Below are 21,250 nucleotides of genomic sequence, written 5' to 3'. Positions count from 1 at the left end.
AGCTGGCAAAAGGAATTGCTCTCTTTCAGAAATGAACATATATTCTGACTTAATTAAATATTTTGCAAACACATAGTAGGCTACTCTATAACACAGATGATTTACCAGTATTGCATTTATTTTTGAAAGCATGAAAAGAACTTATCTTTTTCATCATCCGTGAGACACTTTATATAAAATTGTCTGCTAATCGAACGCATGCATAATCAAATATTAGATCTTCTACTGATTTCCCTCAAGCACAGCAGACAGGATTACAATATAAAGAGCAAAATGAGCTATAGGAGAATCTGTAGCTCAGAGTAAACGAGACACGATGTAACAGTAATGACTGTGGACTGCGGCAATAATGATTCACAGCCAGAAGATGGCAGCAAAGATCAATATTGGGAAAATTGTGAAATAAAACGTAAACGTGCAGTCATTTAAGAGTGTTTAAGAGTGTTTGCCTTGTGGAAATACTGTTCTATAAAATCTTGATACAGTGATGTTGTGATGGCATGACAAGTTAAAGGTACGGTTGCAGTTTACCATGAGGAATGACACACAATAAATGTATAATAAATGAGTAACATTATCAGTGACTGATTTGGAACTCTACAACAATAGCATTTGCTAACGTGATATTATAAACATAAAATAAGTACAATAAAAACAGGTCCATTTTGAATAAACTGAGCAATTGTTATTGATAATTTTCAGAACTGACTTAATTCTACAAGCAATATTTCTCATTGCAATGCATTGTGGAATTCTCTGAAGTATAATGAAACGACACAAATTATTTTCCATAAAAAGGAATCATTTCATGTCGCTTTTTCACTCTGAACAAAGCTGGGCTGTTTTAACCCAAATTTGGGTAAAATATGGACAAATCCAAATGTTGGGTTAAAAATGTAATTTCAAATTTTTATACAACTTCAACTTTCAAATTCAACTGTACATTTTTAATTACATTTTTAACCCAACATTTTGGATTGTCCATATTTGACCCAATTTTGATTGAAACAACCCAGCATTTTTAGAGTGTTGTCAGACTGTCTTAAAGGAGTAGTTCACTTTTACAAAAACTTTTGCTGATAATTTACTCACCCCCATGTCATCCAAAATGTCTGTGTCTTTCTTTCTTCAGTCGAAAAGAAATGAAGGTTTTTGATGAAAACATTCCAGCATTTTTCTCCATATAATGGACTTCAATGGGAACCAAACGGTTCAAGGTCCAAAAGACACTTTCAGTACAAACGGCAAACTGTTCAAAGGGCCTTAAACGATTCAGACGATTTCTTTTGTGTCCCAAAAGAAAAAGTGATTCTGAACTGACTGAAACGAGTCGTCAGTAATTAAGTAAGTCTCACTTCCTGTTTCATACCTGTGTAACAATGTAACACATTTGCATAATGCCAGTCTATGGTCTTTAATCAAATTCACCTCGATGCACTTTCAAAGAATGAGATTGATACGGTAAATCCAACCTGATCTCACGGCAATTCAAATGAATTTTACGAGGTGGCTAATTCGTACGAATTCATACGACCTCACTCGTACGATTTTTGCTAATTCATATTTTACGAGTTACCAAATTCGTATGAACTTGTACGAATGACCCACCCTTGACCCCGCCCCCAAACCACCCATCACGTGGGTTTAGACAAATACCGTCGTACAAATTAGGCACTTTTTAATCACTCGTACGAATTGATCGTGAGATAGCGTTGCGTAAATCCGACACCATCGTTACTGTTTGTATTACTGTGTATCAAGTGCGGAGGAAAGTAGCTGAAGTTTGGTTTCTGAAATGCAATGTCAGCAATCGACCAATCACAACAGACTGGGCCTTCTGACCATTCAGAGCAGAGTCGGCTCTCGGAAAGGAGGAGTTTAGAGATGAACCGTTTCAGAGTCTGAGAGAAAAGAGCTTATGCTATAATGTACTGTATATGATGAGAATAAACGCATTCTCATCCTAGGGCGTCATATAGTAGCGCTTTTGACAATGCGTATACATCCAATGCACATGGCACCCTTTAGTGTCAATATGACACACTTCGGTTATGGGTAGGTTTAGGTCTGGGGTAGGTTTACGGTTAAACCACTAGGAGGCGCCTTCTGGCCCATTTATATCTGCGTCTCATATTGACGCTAAAGGGTGCCATGTGTGTTGGATGTAGACGCACTGGCAAAAGCGTCAGTATATGACGCCTTGGGATGAGAACGGGCTGTGTAAACCTTAACTTTAAACTTTAAAAATAGCATAATAGGGCACTTTAAGTAGCTAGATTTTGCTGTTTACATGTATATAAGAATGAAGAGAGAATTTCAGCCAATGAAACTGTCAAGCAGCCCTGTCAAGCCGATCCTTATTGCAGAGCTGTTTTAGCCTATACTGCACTGATACACGTTATTACTTGAGCTTACACTCTCAGAAAAAAAGGTACAAAAGCTGTCACTGGGGCTGTACCTTTTCAAAACGTACACTTTTGTACCCAAAGGCTGCATATTGGTTCCTTAGTGGTACATATTATCACCTAAAATGTACATATTAGCACCTGAAAGTTACATATTAGCACCTACAATGTACATATTTACACCTAAAATGTCCATATTACCACCTAAAATGTACGTGTTAGCACCTGAAATGTACATATTACTACCTAAAATGTACATATTAGGACCTGAAATGGACATATTAGCACCTAAAATGGACATATTAGCACCTGTAATGTACATATTAGCACCTAAAATGGACAAAAGTTTACCTTTTGAAATGGTACAGCCCCAGTGACAGCTTTTGTACCTTTTTTTCTGAGAGTGTGTAATGAATCAATTTGGGAACATGAGGGAAATTACTTTAATATTATAAAAAAAATGCTTCTGTATTATTCACTAATCAGTAGGCCTACTCAGGGGTAAAACACCTATTATGCTGTTTCTCCTCTTCTCAGAGCAAGACATTCATTTCATATCCTCTGCATATTCCCAACACAGGCTTGTGTGAAACAACATCCCTTGAGCTACTGGATCTTTGAATTTCACTGAAGCATTAGCATTTACTTCAAGCGCACAGCTTCCCTCAGTCATATATAAAATGTACTTGATTTAAAGGAATTCAGCCAAAAAAGCTCATCATGCACTCAATCCTCGTGTTATTTTAACCCTGTATCATTGACAGGATTTCGTAATATGAAAGTGAGATGTCAGAATGTCGCTTGGGACTTTCTGTACAAGGAAAGTGGTATAGATCTCAAATGTCATTCACACTCCTGTTCAGTTAAAAAAATGTGCCACTATTACCAAAACCCCATGTTACTCATGTGTCTCAAAGCTATATTCTCTCAACATGACTTCTCCTGCAAAATAACCATCTAATAAAAACAAGACTTAAAGGGATAGTTCACCCAAAAATGTAAACTCTGTCAATAATGACAGAACAAAGAAACAAGACTCATGTTGTTCAAAACCTGTAGGACTTTCGTTCATCTTCAGAATGGCCCAGAAAGTTATTAAAGACTTCATTAAAATAGTCCAAGTGACTACAGTGGCGCGAGGCCGGTGGCGTGATTACCGATGAGTGACACCAGTGAGACGCACCGGTCTCGTATCTCTCACGGAGGAGCGGGGATTTTCTTACCAATGTTAAAACGCACATCAACCGATCACTTAAGGAGGAAATACTCAGTAATGATGTCGACTTATGAACTTACTAGTGATGTATGTCTCGAGACCGGTCTTGTCACGGCCTTGGCGGTCTTTGGTCTTGTCTACGTCTCGCTGTCTCAAACCAACATAGTGGTCGGGGGATTTAGGAATACAACACTACAATATCCACTATGTCCGAGTGAAGACAGTGCAGTGTGCGCGAGCCACATGAGAAAACACTATATCCGCGCCACTGATCACAGCGGCAACGAGCACTTTGATCACTTGATTTAAAAAACACATATCATGTACAGTTATTGATATATTATTACTTAGTAAAACACATATCAGTGACATGATGGGTTTTAACTTCATTCAGGAGATTTTGGGTAACTGCACAACTGACAGATGACTTTAAGTGCACCACCAACGGTGTGTGTGTGTGTGTGTAAAAATAGCGACAAAACAACCAACTTTCGGATCCTGCACTTAAGATTATAATTTTGTTTTTAAAAATATTTATGCATTTAAAATGTGCAGAATGGATTCATTTGGAGACTTCAAAATCGGCAGAGATAGACAGGCAATGCATGACAAAATCGTACAAGTTATTGCTTAGCTTCAACAACACTAGTCTGTTTCTTGGTCTCGACTTGGTCTCTGTCATGGTCTCGACTTGGTCTCTGTCATGGTCTCAACTTGGTCTCTGTCTTGGTCTCAACTTGGTCTCTGTCTTGGTCTCAACTTGGTCTCTGTCATGGTCTCGACTTGGTCTCTGTCATGGTCTTGACTTGGTCTCTGTCATGGTCTCAACTTGGTCTCTGTCTTGGTCTCAACTTGGTCTCTGTCATGGTCTCGACTTGGTCTCTGTCATGGTCTCTGTCATGGTCTCGACTTGGTCTCTGTCATGGTCTCGACTTGGTCTCTGTCATGGTCTCTGTCATGGTCTCGACTTGGTCTCTGTCATGGTCTCGACTTGGTCTCTGTCTTGATCTCGGTCTCGACTTGGTCTCGGTCTTGGTCTCTGTCTTGGTCTCGACTTGGTCTCAGTCTTGGTCTCTGACTTGGTCTCGGTCTTGGTCTCTGTCTTGATCTCGGTCTCGACTTGGTCTCTGTCTTGGTCTCGGTCTTGGTCTCGACTTGGTCTCTGTCTTGGTCTCAACTTGGTCTTGGTCCCGACTTGGTCTCTGTCTTGGTCTCGACTTGGTCTCTGTCTTGGTCTCGACTTGGTCTCAGTCTTGGTCTCGACTTGGTCTTGGTCTTGGTCTCGACTTGGTCTCGGTCTTGGTCTCTGTCTTGGTCTCGACTTGGTCTCGGCCTTGGTCTCAACTTGGTCTTGGTCTCGACTTGGTCTCTGTCATGGTCTCAACTTGGTCTCGACTTGGTCTCTGTCATGGTCTCGACTTGGTCTCGGTCTTGGTCTCGGTCTTGGTCTGACTTGGTCTCGGTCTTGGTCTCTGTCTTGGTCTCGACTTGGTCTCTGTCTTGGTCTCTGTCATGGTCTCGAATTGGTCTCGACTTGGTCTCTGTCTTGGTCTCGGTCTTGGTCTCGTCTTGGTCTCGGTCTTGGTCTCGACTTGGTCTGTTTTGGTCTTGGTCTGGTCTTGGTCTCGACTTGGTCTGTTTTGGTCTTGGTCTGGTCTTGGTCTCGACTTGGTCTGTTTTGGTCTTGGTCTAGTCTTGGTCTCGATACCCTCTGGTCTTGGTTGTGTCTTGGTCTTGGTTTAGGCGGTCTTGACTACAAGTCTAGAACTTACACATGGTTTGTGTGTAACATTGTACTTGGTACGTTTTTCATCTTCAAAACAAGAACTTGGGTCTCCAGCCGATAAAGTTCGAGCTTCTGTCTTCCCACACTGTTCACGCATCAGGTTAGTATACGCAGAGAAGACGGTCTTTTGCGGCTGTTGAACGCATTCAACCACATGAGCGTTTACACTACACAAGCAACCTATGGAAGTGGTGGAAAGTGGACAAGCTCAAAGCGATTCAGACCCCGCTTACACCTGTATTTATTAGTCGCGTCCACTTGTAATCCAAAAATGCATGTCAATACCAGCTGTAAACAGGGCCTAAAAGTTGTACTGTGTCATGAACTGCTCCGAGACACAAAAGTTGAGATCCAAATGCAGCTTTAATAGGAAAAATCCAGACACATAATCCAATAAGCAGGCAAAAGGTCAAAACACTGGTAGGCAATCCAAAGAAAGAAAGAAACACACATACAAACCAGGCAGGGGTCAGAGGCAAAAGAGTAACAGGCAAGAAATCCAAAAACCAAGAGACATGAAACCAGGAGAATGCAGTGCAACAACATACAAAACTTTGCAGTGTTATACACTTTCAAAGAAAGATTCAAAGAAAAAAAAAAAAAACACAAACGCACCTACTTTTTTGTGTTTCTTTTGATATTTTAAACGCATACAATATTTTTTTCTTACATTTGACACTTGATTTTGTTTGTTTAAAGGGTGTCCTATAAATTGATACCAATTATTTGCATTTACTTCACTGTATGTGGGTATGGGGAGCCATCACATTTGGGTATGTCCAATTTCATACGAAATTCCAAAATAAACCAAAGTGCTTAAGAGGTTAAAACTGCAGTGAACCAAAGACAGTCTCAAACACACGGTGTGAAATCGCTGGTGTTTCTGACGTCACAAACGACCTTACGTGTGATCGTCAACCAGTGGAGTGAGTGGAGGTGGGGCTCATTTACATATTCATAGACTGCGTATACTAAATGAGGCAAGGGTGTCGAATTACATTCAAGATATTTTAAGGCATGAAGACATTTTTTTTTAAGATTTTAAAATATGTCAAAAATTACTTTTAAGGGTTAGAATTATTGACTACTACAGGTCGACTTTAATCCTCACTGTAGAGGAAGCGCCTGTTTTAAGTGTCTCGATCAGTGCATTGGATGTGGATGGCTTCAAATCAGAGGCTATTTCTAGCAGTCTAAAAACAGTGAATGAATCCATCTGCGGATACAGTGTGGGTAAGAGCGAGCTAATCTGAGGTGAGTAGGTGTCTGAGTCAGAAGAAGGATACTCAGGAACAAACACTTGTGTGAATATCTCACATTTCACATTCATTGCTTTTCTGATGGGATATCAGAATGTGCCATCGGGGCAGCACATAAGTGCATGATTTATATATAAAATTCATGAACCTGATATTATGGCTGCTAAAATCAACATTTAGAAGTGCAAACAAACCAAAGGCACATCCATTTATTATAGGTCATAAAAGCGGTCCATATTTAAATGTTGATAAGAGGAAATAATTTTCAAATAAAAACATACATTAAGCCACATAAAAATACTAAACTCAAATGCTTGGCCAACACATCGTAATTATGGTGTTGAATGTGCTTTCTTATTTTTCTGTGCTCTTGAGAACCATCTGTGTGTTGTTAAACCGAATGGGTTAATATTCTGACTTAATAAAGGAAGCTAGCTATAAAATTGTCAAAAGAATACCTTATTTTCTCTTGCACGATTGTGACAGTATTGACTGGAAGATAAATAAATGTCCATATAAAATAATTTTCAGTGAATTGTTGCAATTCTTAACATGCAAAATGTACTGTTGCATGTTGCATTTCTAGTCACAAACTGTTATTTTCGGAATAAAGAACATAAAACCTTTTGTATTTTTGCTCATGTCTTGTGCCTTACGATGAACCAGCTGTCCCACACAACATATCTATTTTTTTTATCACTAACCTAAACTAAAGCCAAGAAAAAAAATAACGTGATGGACATTACAAGATATTAAAGGGTTAGTTCACCCAAAAACGAAACCCACTCTCCTTGTGTCGTCCCAAGCCCGTCAGACCTCCGTTCATCTTCAGCAAAGATATTTTAGATTTAGCCCGAGAGCTTTCTGTCCCTCCATTGTAAATGTGTGTACTGTCCTTGTCCAGAAAGGAAATAAAGACATCATCAAAGTAGTCATGTGACATCAGTTATGTTAGTTACAATGTTTTGAAGCATCGAAAATACATTTTGGTTAACACAGTCTCATCCCAAGACGTCATATAACTGACGTCTTGGGGCGTATTTTGACCATACGTCAATATCCGCCTTTTTAGGGCCCCCTTAAACGTCGGTAGATGGCGATCCCGGGCCGTCATACAACTGACGCTTTACCTTTAACGTCAGTTAGGTGACGGGTTAGGTTTAGGTCTGGGAGAGTTAGGATCCCATAACCTCATCTACCGACGTTTAAGGGGGCCCTAAAAAGGCGAATATTGACGTATGGTCAAAAGACGTCCCAAAACGTCAGTTATATGACGTCTTGGGATGAGACCGGGTTGTTTTGGTCCAAAAATAACAATGCTGAATAAAGTCGTAGTTTTTGTTATTTTTGGACGAAAATGTATTTTCGACGCATCAAAACATTGTAACTAACCCACTGATGTGAAACCCTCCCATTGAAATGTGTTTCTTTGTACAATCACTAACCAACGTTTAGCCATTCTTTGAGATATTTTTTTCTTGCACTTTCATTTGTTATGTAGCAAGTGTTGACCCGTTCCTTATTAGCGAGGCTCTGAAAAACAGGCCGATTGCACATTGACAGAAAATGAAGAGTGAAGTGTGAAGTAAAAAGCAGCTGAAGTGACATTAACCATCACCAATTAAAAACGAGGATGGACATAAAATTATGCGTGAACTTGATCACATTTTAACATGTATTTTACAAGCACTGATGGAATCTTTGCTATAAAACGTCGCTGAGAAGTTGGTTGTATTTTGTGGCGAAACAGGAAGGAGACAGCCAGTCTTGCCTAAAATATTCATGAGGTTTTGTGAAGTGGGAACAAAGCTGTGCTGTTGCCTGCAGGTTTAAATCTCAGATCTGCTGGGCTTTTAGATCATTGTTTCCACGCAGTAGTTCCTGTACTTTCTTCTCTCACTAATCGGGAACATGAAGAAATGGACAGGGATGTGCAGCCTCCTGCATCTGTTCTGTGGCCCTTAGCAAACAACATTGATTCAAAACTGTATATATAATTCCCTGTCTTTCCATTGGTTTGCATGGTCTTATTTTGTGTTGAGGTCTTTGTTTTGTTGCCCTTCGAGTATTTAATTGTTGGTTCTTGTCTTGATGTTGTGTTACCGTTACGTGTTGCATTTCAATTTGTGTGGATGAATCTTCTGGTTTCTGTAATTAAGCCAGATTTTTTTGTTACTTTAAATAAAGTCATAACATATATCCATACTTCTATCCCAAATAATTACTGTAAATATAGTTCATGTTGTTATTGTTACATGTAGTAATAACTATAAATTGTGCATAATGACATAATCCTAACCCTAACCTTATAGTAAGTAGGCCTACATAGTTAATTATTATTACTTAGTACTTATACGAACAACTTAAAATAAAGTATAACCAAATTAGCCTAGTGCACTGTAAAATAAAATGTTACCCATTAAACAACTAAACATTAAAGCAAACCCTAACACAATAGTAAGTTTATGTTAGCAACTAATATTACTCAGTATTTAATTGTATATTAACCCAAATATTAACCCGGATCGAGCTACCGAGCGATACAGAATATTGTGCAGCGCCTGGTTGTGGAAGAAGACAGTCGCTGCATAAGCTTCCTCTCCAATAGGACTGCATGGATAAACTTTATTTTTAATGACGTTCCAGCTGATGAGGTAAAACATCGTCCGTCTGTTCGCTTCATTTCACTGAGGATTGTTTTATAAACAAGACTGGATTTGCAGACCAATTAAGAGTAAAGAACAGTGCTGTGCCGTCTATATTGGATCTGACAGGAATAGTGCAACACTCATGCAGAGTTCATGTGCTTTGGTAATTATGGTAAATACCAAAAGCTGACGTGGAAAATGCACATGAACGCCCCGTCATGTGGTATTTTCCACTGGGCAACTCGTAGAATATTTTGATGTATGAGTTGCCGAGATGAGATAACCTTTGACCATTTCAAAATGGCGGAGAACACCGCGAGAGTCGTGAATGGTAAAAAAAATATATACTATTCATGATCTAGAAAATATACAGCATTTTATTTACCTTTTGAGTTTTGATAAATCATTTTCTTGCTGTTGCAGATGACTTAAGCAATCTAAAATAGTTTTAGCTAAATAACAGGTCTGGATCTCCATCCAGTGTTGTAGTACTCGAGACTCGTACTCGTCTCGGACTCGGTCTCGAGACCATATTTTAATGGTCTTGGTCTTGTCATGGACTCGTGTCCATTTGGACTCGGAATTGACTCGTACTCGAACATTTTTTTTTTTAGGACTCGGATTTATTCCCGAGTCCACTGGAGTTCAATTCAAAATATTTTTCATGATTATTAATGTATGTTAATAAAATATTTCTTTAAATTGATTGACACGCCCAGTGATTGGTGATTTTCTAGTGCGCAACTGCGCATGACAAATTGTATAAAATTACTTTTAACACCACCTACTATGTGGCCTTTTTACCCTAAACTGATCATATTTTTTAAACTCTAAGTAAATTCAGTAAAAAAAAGGATTTCTCTAAGTAAATAAAAGTAAATTAGGTAATCAACCCTCACTGGTCTCGGTCTCGACTCGGACTCGACCGTCTCTGGTCTCGGACTCGACTCGGACTCGACTCTCTATGGACTCGGTCTTGACTCGAACTCGACTCTCTCTGATCTCAGTCTCGACTCGGACTCGAGTGAGGTGGTCTCGACTACAACACTGTCTCCATCTTTTTACCACATTACGACAACAAAAGCACTTGAATGCAACACACTGGCAAATACCAGTTCACAAATGGAAAATATCCTATTTCCCATAGCACGTGAACGCAGCATCAGACTCTGGGTCGGCCATGTATGGGCGAATCATTCCGGTCGCCATTTTACAACATTGGCCGTTTTCAAAACAATTTCCCCCAAGTGCATCGACAGGTGAGTTGAAACTCATTATAATATGCAAAACTGTCATCCACTCATAGCAGTGGGCGTTTACTTCATCTAAGTCTTCAGTGTGAGATGCCAATAAAAACCCAGCGTTTTTCAGGTAGGCTAAAAACGTGGGTACAAAACAGCCTATTAATTATTCATTTTGATGTTTTTGAATGCAAAAACCAAGCGAACGTCATAAGTTGACCTCAGACAACAATATAATAAAATAATAAATACAAAGCAGTGAAATGATTGTGCAGATCAAAGTGTATTAAACTAAAAACTCATTTCAGACGTAGCCTAACGCAAATTTCAAGACGAGAGAGAGAGAGAGAGAGAGAGAGAGAGAGAGAGAGAGAGCGAGAGATTGATCCTCCCTCCTCCTCCTCATCATCATCACCTGGCTCGAATGTTTATCTTCTTCGGTCCTCCTTCACTCAGCGCACTACAGGATTTAGACTACAGCAGCTTCTCAAGAAACTGAACTCGATACTGTACTGTACTGTACACACACACACTGCAACTGAAGAGCAACAAGGCATTTCAGTTCAGCAGCAGCGGGTGTTTTCCACATGAACACTAAACGGCAGACGGCAGGTGCCGGACGCCAAAGTGTGTCGCGTGTTTAGGACAATTGTGGACTACCGGCGACTCCTCTGGTTTCTCCGTTTGGTTAGTTTCAGTCATAAATCGGTTGTGTGAAGAATATGAAGATGTCTCCACCAGACCGGAGGAAATACGCGCGCGAGCTGGCGCTGGAGATCGCCGTCAGACTCCTGCTCTTCGGAGTTTTCGTGTAAGTACACACACTATATACACCTGCATTTGGCTCAATATGTTAAAGATAGTGGAAAACATGACGCTTTGGCTTACACATGACTTAACTAACTAAGACAAGCTTTCAATATTTGGAAATAGCTACACATTAAAAATGTAAACAGCAGCACATCACGGGGTGTTTCATCAATATCATCCTTTCCCAGGTTTAAAGTTTTGATAGGTTATCAAATGTAGCTATTTTAAATAAACCATTAGGCTACTATATGCATGTTGTTCTTATAAGTCACACACAGTTATAGCCTATCTTAATATTTTGGCTGTTCATAATATGAATATGTATCTTAACCATTTATGGGATAAGTGTGAAGTTACAATTATTCATAAAAATAAATATGTGAGAGATTACAATTGATAAGATATAGAATGCATTATAATGACTGTAGCCTTCAAGTGTAACCAGGGAGATTGAGGTTTCTGGAAATGCATGCATGGTGCAAAGAAAGGAAGAGGAGAAATGCTGTCTATGGAGACTATCTCACCCTCAGTGCAAACAGGTTGCTTGAGTACAAGTTAATTCAAGGATTTCTGATAGGAAATGTACAAGCAACACACTTTTTGAATGAATTTATAAGCCATTGTAATTATAAGAACTGAGCTGATGTGCTAATGAGATGACTTGATAATATATGAGAATAATAATGGAATGAGACTGTCCGTGGTTTGGCTAGATGTCCTAGTCTCCCGCCATGCTAAATCATTCCCAGTTTCTAGAAAACTGCACTGCCAGCGCACAGAAATATGATCATGCTTTTTATTTTATTCTATGATTTGATTGAAATCGCTGCAGATTTCCAAATGTTCAGATGAGCTTAAGCAGTGTGTGCCTTGCTGAAATTGATTGTGATGTTGAAATTTGAAGTGTGTGCTTGTGTCTATCGTGTGGGAATAAATGTGATGTTTTAGACCTGAGGAAAGCTGGCCTTATACAGTTAGGACTAGCTGGAAACGGTCTTGAACGAGGAAACGTTACACTGACATATCACATTGAATCTCATTGAATGACAGCAGGAAAAAAAAGCAAACGTTTCAGGGTTGAATGAAGGCTGACTGATGTTGATGATGATTGTACAGTAAGCACTGCTATACTATAACTATACGCATGACTCATCCTGCAACATTTATGCTATGGGCATTATAACAACAACAACACCATATTAGCCTACGTTAAAGGAGAAACCCAAGCCATCTCACCAGAAAATCATTTGACTCTCTTGTTTGTGGCAAGTGACACATCAAGGTGAATTAAATTGACCTTTAGTTGACCGTCTTCATCATATATCCAAAATAGTGACACTTGATTATTTCATAACTGCCAGGTGTTGTCTGTTGCAACAAGAATCCATTGAAACCCCATTGTCTTCACAATAGGAGTCCATAGCTAGCAAAGCTGGCCTTCGAGCACAACATCTGCTGCCTGTCAGCGATGAGTTCGCTGAGATATCAGCCGTCAGGAGGCGACGTGCCTTCTGAATGCTGATCACAAGATATCATGTTCATAGTCAAGCTCAGTTGCGTGAAAAAAACCCAAAACCTTTTTTTGGACAAAAAAAGAGCAAGCAGGCATACATATTCAAGCATATATTTATTTAAAGGGATAGTTCAAATAAAATGGAAAATTCAGTCTTCATTTACACACCCTCCCCAAAACCTGTTTTATTCTGTGGAACAGAATGGAAAATTCCTCTTAATTTTTCTTTCTTTCTTTCTTTCTTCTTTTTGTCCCCACAATGAAGTCATTGGGATCCAATTTTGTTTTGGATAATTTTAACAAAATGGACATAACAGTTTTGGGTGAACAGTTAATTGAGGTTTGCTAAACTTAAAAAGTGTTGACATGAAATTGTTACCCTAAAGAGTCATTTTACCTGATTTAACCCAGAAAAGTTGGGCAGTGACTATTTATACTAAGTGAAAATACCATATTTTATTGGTTATACTGTAGCTGCTACACTACATTTAAATAGCAATAGGTTATATTTACTTACACTATGTTATGTTGCTATTTATACTTATAAAAAGTGTTGTTGTACATTAAACAGAATGCAATAATAACATATTGTAAATGATTATATTTATTGAAATAATTACATGGATGCCGCCTTATTAAGACAATAAAACTCTCACATACCCCTAACCCTATTAAAGCTTGTTTTTGCCACTGAATAAAAAATAAAAAAAAGTAATTGCAAGTTTTTATCTCACTATTCTGTAGGGATGGGCAACGATTAATCGCGATTAATCGCATCCAAAATAAAAGTTTGTGTTTACGTAATATTTGTGTGTGTGGTGTGTATAATTATTTTGTATACATAAATACAAACACATGCATGTATATATTTAAGAAATATTTGCATGTATAATTTATATATATTTATACATAATTAATATTATGTATAAAAATATATATTTGATATATTAAGAACACATTTTTCTTAAATATATACATGCTTGTGTTAGTATTTATATATACAAAATAATTATACACACCACACACACATATATCATGTAAAGACAAACTTTTATTTTGGATACGATTTATTGCGATTAATCATTGCCCATCCCTACTATTCTGACTTTTTTTTTCTCTCAATTGGTCAGAAAAAAAAGTCAGAATTGCATGAAATAAAGTTTTACAAAGTTACATGAAATAAAAAGACATAGATATAAACTTATAATTGCAAGTTATAAAGTTTCACACTATATATTTCACAATTCTGACTTTATATCTCGCAATTGTGAGAAAAAAAGTAAAAATTGTGAGATAAAAAGTCGCAATTATCTTTTAAAATGTTCCGTGGGAGAAACAAGCTTCCGTATACCGATAAACAATTTATTATTAAACGCATTAGACAATTTATTTCCACATTTCAAATGTTTTCTTCATTTTTTTTTTTTTATATTTGCCTTTCCGATCCAATATGTTATGGGAAAAGGGAGTAGAGCAAGTTCGGGAAAAGGCTGATTCGAACATGGGTCGACTTGCATCCAAACCTCGTAGAAGGTGGGGTATTTGCACCTTGTGTGAATAGACACTCCGTAAAATCTGACCTAAATTAATATATTTAGGTAGCCTGGATGCCAGCCGAAATGATGCGTTTACGTGCTATGGTAATAAATACCAAAAGCCGACATTGGGAAACTCGTAGAATATTTTGATAGACGGGACGTGTTGCCGAGATGAGATTTGACCTTTGAACCTTTGACCTTTTCAAAATGGCGGAGAGTCATGAATGGTAAAAATATGTACTATTCATGATCTACAAAATATACAGCATATTATTTACTGTGTTGATAAATCATTTTCTTGCTGTAGCAGATGACTTAAGCAATTTAAAATAGTTTTAGCTAAATAACAGGTCTGTCTCTCCATCTTTTTACCACATTATGACAACAAAAGCACTTACACTGGTAAATACCAATTCACAAGTGCAAAATATCATATTTTCCATAGCACGTGAACGCACCATTAGCCCCGCCCACAACATTTGAGCATGGGAAGTTCGGTCTGGAGTCTGGACTTGATCAGTTGTGAAGCAAGTATGCCGAAAGCTGTTGGGACCAATCAAATTGTCAGTGCGGGCTTTATACGATGATGGACCGTAACGTACAGTAATCATCCGTGTCACCAAAGAGCGTTTGGGTTGAATTAGTTTACAACAAAGAATGGCTGCCGCTGGAGAATCTCAATTCTCATACTAAAACATCCATCCATCCATCCATCCATCCATCCATCCATCCATCCATCCATCCATCCATCCATCCATCCATCCATCCATCCATCCATCCATCCATCCATCCATCCATCCATCCATCCATCCATCCATCCATCCATCCATCCATCCATCCATCCATCCATCCATCCATCCACCCATCCATCCATCCATCCACCCACCCATCCACCCATCCATCCATCCATCCACCCATCCATCCACCCATCCATCCATCCATCCATCCACCCACCCATCCACCCATCCATCCATCCATCCATCCACCCATCCACCCATCCATCCATCCATCCACCCATCCACCCATCCACCCATCCATCCACCCATCCATCCATCCATCCATCCATCCATACACCCACCCACCCACCCACCCATCCATCCATCCATCCACCCATCCATCCACCCATCCATCCATCCATCCACCCACCCATCCACCCATCCATCCATCCATCCACCCATCCACCCATCCATCCATCCATCCACCCATCCACCCATCCATCCACCCATCCATCCATCCATCCATCCATCCATCCATCCATCCACCCACCCACCCATCCACCCATCCACCCATCCATCCATCCACCCATCCACCCATCCACCCATCCATCCATCCACCCACCCATCCACCCATCCACCCATCCATCCATCCATCCATCCATCCATCCACCCATCCATCCATCCACCCATCCACCCATCCACCCATCCATCCATCCACCCACCCACCCATCCACCCATCCACCCATCCATCCAACCAACCAACCAACCAACCCATCCATCTAATAAAATCTAATGGGGAGCATATCCTAGCATATCGGCAGGGCCAGGGAAACACCCTGGACAGATGTAGACTTTGGCTCTGTTTACACCTGGTATTAAGATGCGTTTCGATCCCATCACAAGTGAACGACACTAAAAACAGGTGTAGATGGGGTCTAAATAGTTTTGAGCTTGTCCACTTTAAACCACTTCCAGAGGTAGTCGACATCGCATTCAACCGGATTGCTTTCGTAGTGTAGAATGTGTTCGAAGATATACTGACCTAACGCATGAACGTCAACATTTTCATTTACATAAACATAAAAGTTTTCTTTGGGAGTGTTCATGTATAAATGGCATGAGCTCATTTCGTCCATTAGTCCAGGTGAAAGTTATAAATATTTCCCTGTTGCTATGATACATTTCAGGGTATTATTTAGTGCTTTATTTAGTGAAAACTATGACTAATTTATTTGCTTCAAACAACTATTGCAATTTTGCTTTAGTGGTTCTTTCTAAGTTGGCACAGTGCTCCGCAGGTGCATGGTCTTGTGAATGATTGTGCCAATTTTGCAACGTAATATCTGATCAATAGAGTTTGATACAAAGAAAAAGTCTATCCTAAATAAGATTTATGACATGAATGGTAGGTGTATTCTATGTACTTTGGGCTTTGACCACCATATATCAACAAGACAAGGGTCCTGTAATAACATGTGAATAACATCCACATTCCCTGGCAGTGGCACCGATTAACACTATCATAACTTGACTAAAATTCCCTGCTTAAATTATTTGTCTCTCCCTATTGCTGGAAATCATGTTTACTTCAATAATAATGTAATATAAGTGAGTTAGTTGGGTGTATGGCAGATATAAATTATCTTATGAAAAGATGAACCTTATTATGTATCATGATAAAAAAAAAATTGATAACCTAAAACTGATCACATCTAAATTAACAAAAAAAAAAAAGTATTTAATATTGCAAAATCAACCTAAATACTTTGATTTCTACAAACAAAATATATTTTGTATGGGTAACAATTGTAAGGTAACAATTGCAGGTTACCACTGTATAATACAAATCAGAAAATTTTGTACTGACAATATACTGATGGCAAGGACAAGGTCTCTGGAAAGATATTTAGATATTTCCTATTATGCTTTTCACTTTTTCAACTTTAGCGGTTGTGTAATGTTGCTGTTAGATCATATAAAGATGTGCGAGGTTAACTTACAAAGCTCAAAATCAAGATATTTTATTAAACAGAATCAAGAACTACATTGAACGACTCATTTGGACTCCTACACGCTTTTTCAGAATCTTATGAAATCACAATATTACTCATGCGGCCACGGGATACACAAAAAAGTGGACGAGGCTTGGTTGAGCCACACTAGATGATGAAGAGTTTTGCTGCTATGTCGAAGAGATGACTTTTTCCCACCCACCTTTTTTTGCCGTCAAACTTAGAGTGGTTAAATATTTTTTTAACACCATTGTAACCCAAACATCTATCTGTGTGCTGCACATTTTATGGAGAACAGCTTGTTTTCTGTTGCTTTTGTAAGAGGATTAGGAAAAATTAACCATGGTTTTGTTACCGATTACTGTTTGTATTACCTTAGATTTACGACAAATATCATGATTAAATGGGGGATAACATAGTATTTATATTGTATAAGAAAATTACAAAAAACACAACACTCTGCAAAGTCCTGTCCATGAAATCTGTTCTTCACAATCCTCTTGTTAGTTAACATTGTCAGGGTCTGAAGTTCTGAACCGGGCTCGAATTTGTCTAAAATTGACACCATCCTTATTCATAGTTACACTTGAGAAGAGCTTGCGGTTATGGAGGGGTGGGACATCTCTCAAACACCGGTAACCAATCACAGCACATATCATATTTCAGAAGAAGGGGCTTCATCGAAACCTAGACAGCTTGTTCGAGACAGACTAGGAAAAGAGGTACTGTAACAATGTAAAGTATGTGACAAATAATGTGTTTTATGAACAATAAAGCATTATGCAACCATTGTAGAGGTGTGTTTTTAGAGATAAAACTATTTACATTCGGCAATCATGAAAACAAATCTCAGATAACGGTTGACTAGGTAACAATGTGTAATTAGACCAAAGGTTCATTTTGGACCGGAGTTCTCCTTTAAACAACAAGCCCCAACACAGTGTTGATGATGGTTAGTTAAAATTGTATGATTCTTTGGTCGCATTATGACAGAACGCCGCTTTGGTCACCACAGTGCCAATCATCACAATTTCAGAAGTGAATCGTGTTGTGTACACACAGAATGATAATTTAGGCGACTCACTTTTTGTTTGTTCTGTATAGGGTTGTGAATTGAGAAAAAGCTGACTGGCTCCATTTTTAATAAATGACATTTGGTCCCATTAACAGAACTGAATAATGGGTCTGCTAGGCTGGATATTCCAGTGTTCACATCATCCATCAAGGATAGAGCAGTCTGGACTCTGCTTCTCTTAGTGCAATCAATCTGACATTGTTTCGCCGCCTTCAGTTTTTTTTTAGATCATCAATGCTATTCCACAGGGTGTCCAAGCGCTCGTTGTGTCGCACGTCATGTCTCTCTAACAGCTTTTCACATCAAGTTTCTTTATTCCAAGACGTTATTCAACACCCTAAGACTTATTTTGTATACTGTTGTATTAAATTATTTACTGTAAACCTTTTATCTTTTTTGTTTCTGGATTTCAAGTCAAAATCAAGCCATTATCTGTTCCTAGCTAGTATGTTTCTCATTTACTATAGCTTTTTTTTTTTGTAAAGGATCCTGAAATTAAATTATAGTTTATGAAATTTAACTCGGCATTTATTAAAGTACAAATGAGACATAAACAGGTTTTGTTTTCTCTAAGGCTTTTCCAAAATTAAATCTCAACAAGAGACAGATTAATGCTCCGAGACAAACATGAGAGGGAGCATTTACATTGTCGCTAGGGGTAGAAAGAAAATGAAGAGAAATTAATGACTCTGTCAGGACAGCTTTTTAATTTAGACATCTTAGAACTACAATACAATGTAATATTGAAATAATTATTCAACCCCATGCACACCACAAGAGTGTGATTTTACTTTTGAAACATGGCAGAAAAAGGCATTTTGGACAAATGTTCTCCAGTGAATAAAAGTATGAGTTTGTGTGGTGTGTGTATATTTCTTTTTGTGTGTTGTTTAAAACATGCTGTTGGGCTATGTTTTTGAATTGTGTGGTATCTGTTGTAAATATGTAGCATTATTATTAACGTCATTTTGATGTGGGATATGAATCTTGGGGGATGGAAATGAAAATCATTACTCAAAGTGCCTGTGTGTACAGTAGTGTGTCAGTGCAGGATTGTAAAAAAGCTCTCTTGATATGCTTTGACAGATACAATTTTCTCTCCTTTGTTTTAAGATGAAGCAAGAAGTTTGTGTGGAACAGATTGAATAACTTGGCCTATTTAAAAAATGTCCTGCAGACTTTAGTACCAATCCCAATTTAACCAACATGTGCGTAATTTGCAAGTATTTACGCTTCAATGTCTGAGATGCCTCACATTGAAATTAGAGCCCGACCGATAAAGGATTTTAAAGTCCGATACCGATACACCTATTTATTGGTTTTAAAATCCGATATTCCGATATATCGGCCGATATTTTTTTCTTAATTATTATTTCAGAAACGCGCAACAAATTGTAAAACATACATTTTCAATATAACAGGCCAAGGAGAGATGATACGTCTCATTGCTATAACTGTCACGCGCTATTAAAGAAATACTTCAGTCACATTGTAAAAAGTTAAAAGGACTACACTGTAACAACATAATGTAACTATTACTAGCTAATTCCGCTTCATTGTCCAGCAAAAATAGACATGATAGTCACAAATTTTGTTAAAATATTCATTATCAAAATATGATACAAAATATTCATTTATCGGCCATTATAACTGCCGATACCGATAATTTGGAAAATGCCTAATATTGGCCGATAATATCGGCCTGCCGATATATCGGTCTGGCTCTAATTGAAACATGAAATAAATAATGCAATATGTGCATTTAAGAAGGACAGGCACTTCTTACAGAAGACAGGATTCATGTTTATGTGACGATTTGCTCTTATCATTCAATCATGGTCGTATCTCTATTGGTGTTACTGGATCCTAGTGCTGCATTTAATACTATATCAACCACAATTTTTTTTTTAAAAGACTCAAAAATGATGTTGGCGTTAGTGGATTTGCATTGGCATGGTTTAAATCATCCTTATCTGACCGCTACCAATTTGTAGCAGTAAATGAAGAGATGCCATATCGATCACAAGTTATGGAGTACCACAAGGCTCAGTACCAGGACCGTTGCTGTTCACTGTTCAGGAAGCATGGCATTAGTTTTCACTGTTATGCTGATGATTCTCAGCTCTATATTTCTTTGCGCCCTGTCAAAACATACCAATTCATAAAATTAACGAAATGCTTAGTTTATCTGAAAAATTTGATGATTTTGAATTGTGTGGTATCTGTTGTAAATATGTAGCAATATTATTAACATGAGTTTGAAAATCGTTGCTCAAAGTGCCTGTGTATGGAGTAGTGTGTCAGTGCAGGATTTGATATCTTGCTTATATAAGAAATTTCAAATGCTTAAATCCAGTAATTTCAAAAAGGAATCCACTTGTTCAGGAGATTTCAGTTTTCAGTCATGTTCAAGTTGGCAATGCTAATTCACTGAATGACCAACAGAAAGCTGCTTGGTTTAAAAGTGACTTTGAGCTGTGCTTTATAAATCATTTAATGGACAATGGATCTTTTTTTGCCTGTGTAATTTTGTTGAAATGTCTCTAATGTGACCATAGAGTCAGTGTGCGAAATCCTTGGTGGTTGAGGGGCTAAACGTGTCACTGTTGGGATGCTTTAGTATCTACTCTCATATTCTCAGGTCCACACCAGTGTGTGTTTCGAATAGGGCAAACCACGAGAGACTGTTTTGCTTGCTGCCAATTCCACACAAAAACACTCAAACAAGTAGTATCAAAGCTAGTTCAGAGGCTTTTCAGGTCGGATATATTTAATTTTTCACAGCACAGCACTTGAAGAGAAGCAGAGAGAGGCGTATCGCAGAACAAAAAGCATAAATCATCGGCACATTGAACAGTGCATATGAGAAAGTTGATAGATTTCTGGAGCACCAACTAATACAAGTTTCTATCACATCTGACATCTACGTGCTCACTGAAGAGGAGGCCATCTCAATGCACAATGTATTTAATTGCTCCATAACATGCTCTACTCATCCAGCTCTCAATGAACTACTCTGATCAGACATCAG

The 21,250-nt window shown here is 38.3% G+C and overlaps 1 protein-coding gene across 2 annotated transcripts in view; it reads left to right on the top strand.

Moving 5' to 3' along the window:
* Positions 1–10,983: 10,983 nt before the first annotated feature.
* The window catches only part of plpp4 (phospholipid phosphatase 4), a 113,645-nt gene continuing 103,378 nt past the window's right edge, over positions 10,984–21,250 (top strand). For both annotated transcript variants that reach the window (XM_039690663.2, XM_039690662.2), the window contains exon 1: positions 10,984–11,366. In XM_039690663.2, the coding sequence (XP_039546597.1) occupies positions 11,278–11,366 (89 nt within the window). In that variant the 5' untranslated portion in view covers positions 10,984–11,277. The remainder of the gene's footprint in view (positions 11,367–21,250) is intronic.

Source organism: Pimephales promelas, chromosome 11 (assembly GCF_988280905.1).
Source record: "Pimephales promelas chromosome 11, fPimPro1.hap1.1, whole genome shotgun sequence".
NCBI classification, from domain to species: domain Eukaryota; kingdom Metazoa; phylum Chordata; class Actinopteri; order Cypriniformes; family Leuciscidae; genus Pimephales; species Pimephales promelas.
This window is presented reverse-complemented; position numbering and strand designations above follow the sequence as displayed.